The 5,244-nt window shown below is 30.9% G+C and overlaps 1 protein-coding gene across 1 annotated transcript; it reads left to right on the forward strand.

Moving 5' to 3' along the window:
• Nucleotides 1-2,959: 2,959 nt before the first annotated feature.
• On the forward strand, nucleotides 2,960-4,988 carry LOC136088213 (uncharacterized). The gene is made up of 3 exons (XM_065811895.1): nucleotides 2,960-4,089; nucleotides 4,248-4,500; nucleotides 4,710-4,988. The coding sequence occupies exons 1-3, from the start codon at nucleotides 2,960-2,962 to the stop codon at nucleotides 4,986-4,988; spliced, it is 1,662 nt and encodes a 553-aa protein (XP_065667967.1).
• The last annotated feature ends 256 nt before the right edge of the window (nucleotides 4,989-5,244 follow it).

Consider the following 5,244-nt stretch of genomic DNA (forward strand, 5'->3'; position numbering starts at 1 on the left):
AAAAATATAAAAAAATTGCGTGACACTGTGCGGTTGGCTAATTATCATAGTTCAAAAGTACAAAATCAATCACTTTTGTCAATTTTTAATCGGAGTTAATTCTAGCGGCGAAGTGTTGCACACAATTTTTCTTTTAGGATTTGAAATTATCAAAGGTATTGAGTCTAAAAATGCAAAGAAAGTTATGTGATACCTAAGGCCTAATAATATATTAAGGCTTGAAATTGGAAAAAAATGTTTTAATATACTTACAAAATGAACCATTACGGCAGAGGCGCTTAGTTTTGTAAAAATGTAAACATATCCAACTGTCAATACAAAAAGGTCCTAACATAATAATAAAAAAAATTCGTGTGATCTTTAGATATTAAGTTAAAAATAAAGGTACAAATTGTTAAAAATGATTAAGTACGAAGAGATATTTTTTTGGACACACAGATGAGGTTTTCGCTCACAATAAAATTTCTATCATCCAAAATTAGCATTTAGCATTACACAAAACATTGCACGTAATGTTAAGAAAAAATTTAAGCGTTTCTGACTATGATATAGAAATCATAACAATTGAAATAAATAATAATAAAAAACAATACATGATCAGAAGTGAATTATTTAAATTTACGTCATAACCAAATAACTTGTGGTGATCGAATGGAAGAAGAATCGCTGATATCACGATTGTGGAGAAACAAGTTAGTGGGCGGTTGTTTACTTTACCATAAAAATGTCTTAACTTTATTTTAACGATCTTTAAAATTTGCATAAATAGAGTAGATATTTTATCATTGCTATTGAGAAATAGGTACTGCATAAATAGAACTTGTTTTTAGTTGAGTATGAAACAAAACAAATATTTTTATGAAAACTGTTGTTGCTTTTCAAAAGGAAATTGTGTATCATTCAAAAAACATAAAATTATAAACAAAATGTTCTACATTCATCAGCTGGGAGATTTTGATGTTAAGAAACACCTCATCAACTTAAAGGTAATTATGTATTTTAAATTTACGCAGACTGTAATATAATTTTTATAATTACATACTTTATAACTTCTCTGCAATAAGATTTTGAGACAAAGTTCTTTAAACAAAAAAAAATAGCTCTTTTAATTAATTCCTCACTCTTTTAATAAATAATCACTAAATTAATCACACTCTTGCAATATTGTATTTTAATAATAACAACAATGTATTTCAAACTTGTAAACATTTTTCAAGAAGAGTCAGATTATAAACAATGCTTTAAATGACACACTTAATAATTGTTTAAAAAATTGTTTTTAGGTCATGCGATTAAACGATAATAATATTTGGGAAGAAAATGGACTTATTGCAAATAGACTTAAAAGATATCTTGAAAAGGATGAACAAATATTTGCTTTTCACCGGTACACGTTTGGTATTGCATGGAGTCCTCCAAAAACATGCTTTCATCCTCACCATCTAAATATAAAAGGAAAAAAATCTCCCGCTTTAAGGGCGTCACCAATACATGTCGTCATATCAATGTCAAAGCGATACAATGAAGTATTTTCAGTTGGTGCAATGCTTTGTTTTACCCATTTAAAGCAAGAAACTGCTTTATCTAGAGTCAACGAAAACACCAATTTATGTACAGAAACACAAACACAACAAGAACAAACATATATGACACCTGCTACTCCAGATGAAGAATTTGATCCCGGTGAAATTAATGTTTCACAGGAGATTTTGGACGAATCTCTAAGAAGCCGTGAGAGTGTAACTGAGGTTCTTAATGCAAGTCCAATAAAATTTAGATTAAAAAGGAAGTTCGAATATCTGGAATATACTACTAAAGATAAGTTAAAACGCAAGTATGTTCGCCTAGAAAACTTATTAAAGAAAAAATTTGCGGAAGCTGTTGCTCCTGGACAAGAGGAAATACTTATAGATTTTCTTAACAGTAAAAATGTTGATGAAATAAATAGCCCTCTCCCAATTGAAATTATTCGTGCTCAGAAAGTATATAAGCAAAGTGATTCCATGGGAAAGTTAGTTATCCTCTCATTATTAGACCATACCAAGTATACCAAAAAGTTTATAATGAACACATTTGAGTGTACCAAACATCGTATAGAAACAGCAAGAAAATGGCATGCATCTCATAAAGGGTTGGCATTTCCAGAGAAGAAAGTATTCGTCCGATCTAGTCTTGATCAAACAAAGTGTGAACATTTCTTAGACTTTATATTTACAAGTGGTATTTTGCATGATGTTGCTTATGGAATAACCAAATTAAAATACGACAGCGGTGAAGAACAAAAGATAGTGCATGCAATACTGACGACAAAATATAGCCACGCTATCATGTTCTATCGAAAAAGTTGTAGTAAAAACAATTATATACCATTATCTGATTCAAGTTTGTGGAAAGTATTGCATGCAATAAAACCTTCAAGTCGAAAAAGCTTAGCTGGATTAGATGATGTTACTGCTTCAGGCATGAATGGTTTTCAAACATTACAAAAATTGGCACAAAGATTTAGTTCTAAATCTCTCGAAGCTGCCCTTGAAAAAGGAAAAAGGTATTTGAAAACAAGTTATCAAACCAATTGTAGTGTCAATGACTTAAACATTACATCTCATAGCTCAAAACATGCCTTATCAGATCCATCTGAAAAAAATCTTCAATCCAACACAGAGATATCAGAAGTGGTATGTGCCGATTGCTATGATTTGTGCAAAGCTATCGAGATGATCAAAGAACTAACAATTCAAAATTCTGACGATGCTGATTCTATTTATGATTTGGATATTGCTGTAAAGGATGTATTCAACTACATAAAACACCTGATGAGAGATTCTCAACAGAAAAGGCAAAAATCGAAGCTTTTAAGCAATTAAACGATGAAACTGCTTTCTGGCTTAAAAATTTTTGTCAAAAAATTCTTCCGGTTCGATACAGAGAGGGCCAAAGAGAGTATTTTGGCAAGAAAGGAATGAGTTTACATGTGGATATATTCTTCATAAAAATAGCAGGAAAGTTATTTAAACGTGTTTACTTTACTTCAATGTATAGGTGTGATCAGGGAATAGGTGATGTTGTTTCGTTAGCCACTACAGTTTTAGACCAATTCAGAATTGATCAACCGCATATCAAGAAAATGTTTACCAAATCTGATAATGCCGGCTGCTATCAGGGAAATCTTTTAGCTGAAGCCATCTACAATGTATGCAAAGAGAGAGATATAAAGTTGCTGAGATATGATTATAATGAACCCTGTTGTGGAAAAGATCAATGTGACAGGGAGAGTGCAGTTGTAAAGACAATTTTAAGGAGTTACGTTGACTCTGGTAATAATCTTTTGACTGCTGAAGATATACACAAGGCTATGCATTATAGTTTTGGCGCTAAAGATGCAAAAGTAGCAGTTGCTCAAATTAGCAATGATAAAACTGCAGCTACTGGACCAAAGATTAAGAACATTAGCAACTATCACTCATTTGAGTTTGGTGAGAAAAGTATGAAGATGCGGCGTTATTTCAATATCGGTGAGGGAATTGAACAAAAGTATGGAAATCTTAAATTTCAACCCTCGATTAAGTTGTTGTTGCCATATAGCAAAACAGATAATTCAATTAAGCGTAACAAGTCACTTAGGGAAAAACAGAAAAGAAGTGACAGGCAATTATATTCATTAAGATTTTGCACTGAAATGAATTGTACTTTATCATTTGAAAGCGATGCTGAGTTAGAAGAACACATGCTATCCGGTCTTCATACAGTTCCGAAATCATTAACATCATTGGATAAAGTTCGCAACTCGTTTGTTCATAAGATGAAAATTACTTCACAACTAAATATGCCAATTTCTTCATCCTCTAACAGTGCTTCCGTAAAAGACAAACCACATTGCATGAACATTTTTCTATTGCAAGGTTGGGCATTACCAGTTCGAAGTTCTTTTAGATTTTCAAATCAGCAGAAAGAACTGTTCTATAAATACTTTATTCGTGGAGAAGAATCAGGTAATAAAATGAGCCCTGAGCAGGTTCACATGCAGCTGAGGAGAGAACTTCCGCCTGATCAATATGTAACTAGCCAACAGATAAGATCTTTATTTTCAAGGTAGGCATTGTTGCTATCAAAACTTTTGCAAATTAGATTATGTTTCTGACTGTTAAATAGTTCTTTTACAAATATGAAATTAAAATTTAGGTGAAAGTTATAATTTTGTGTGTTTGTTTACATATGTTTAAAAATATGTACAATTGATATTGTTATAGATTTAGTAACCTGAAAAGAAAAGGTAAGCTGGTAGAACCGACAACAGAAAATAATGAAAATAGTCAGGTTAACGATAACAAAGAAGTTTATGGCAAAAATGATGACTTTAATCTGGCAGGAGACAATGAAGATGATAATAATAATGAGGAAGACATCGCCAATCTTGCAAAAGAAATTTGTCTTGTATGGAAAGTGAATGATTGGGTTGCTGTTGCATATGAAAAACAATGGAATATTGGATATATTGTGGAGGTAATATTATTCAAAGTATATATTAGTTTCAAGTTTTTATTTTGTTTTACAAAACAGTGCTCTAAAATAAAAGGAATATAAATAAAATGTAAAAATAATTTCAGAATGACATTATATAAGACTTTACAAGTTTTATTGAATGTATACAAAAATAAACAAATCATAAACTCTTTATTATATTATTTTAAATGTTGCGCTAATACTTTTAGGTATCTATAACTGGGATCAGAGTTAATTGTATGATTAACGGGCAAGAGAAGAATACTTTTCGCTGGCCAGTTACTAACGAGGAGATAAATAACCAAACTGATAAAATTATCTGTTTAGTAAATGCTCCTTTTCTAATCAGTGGTTGTGGCGATTATTCATTATCCGAAGAAGACTATAATACAGTCATATCATTATTCTTAGAGAAACTTACTGCAGCAGAGTGGAAATTATGTGTGATGTGGTGGATAATGTGTGTAAATGACTCTATTAATAAATGAAAAACTAATTTTTAAATGGAAAAACATTTAAATGTTTGATTTATGTTTTATTTAATTAGCAATATAGTTATCTTGATGTTAGATTTTTGTTCAGTTTTTAATTCATGTTATATCATGCGTGTGACAAAATCACACGAATTTTTTTTATTATTATGTTAGGACCTTTTTGTATTGACAGTTGGATATGTTTACATTTTTACAAAACTAAGCGCCTCTGCCGTAATGGTTCATTTTGTAAGTATACTAAAACATTTTT

The sequence above is a fragment of the Hydra vulgaris genome, chromosome 12 (assembly GCF_038396675.1).
Source record: "Hydra vulgaris chromosome 12, alternate assembly HydraT2T_AEP".
Lineage (NCBI taxonomy): Eukaryota > Metazoa > Cnidaria > Hydrozoa > Anthoathecata > Hydridae > Hydra > Hydra vulgaris.

Bases quoted from the DNA above. Each gene is read 5' to 3' on its own strand.
- LOC136088213 (XM_065811895.1), top strand. From the start codon at position 2,960: ATGAGTTTACATGTGGATATATTCTTCATAAAAATAGCAGGAAAGTTA. The intron at 4,090-4,247 runs GTAGGCATTGTT...ATATTGTTATAG, and splicing joins ATAAGATCTTTATTTTCAAG to ATTTAGTAACCTGAAAAGAA. The intron at 4,501-4,709 runs GTAATATTATTC...TAATACTTTTAG, and splicing joins ATATTGGATATATTGTGGAG to GTATCTATAACTGGGATCAG.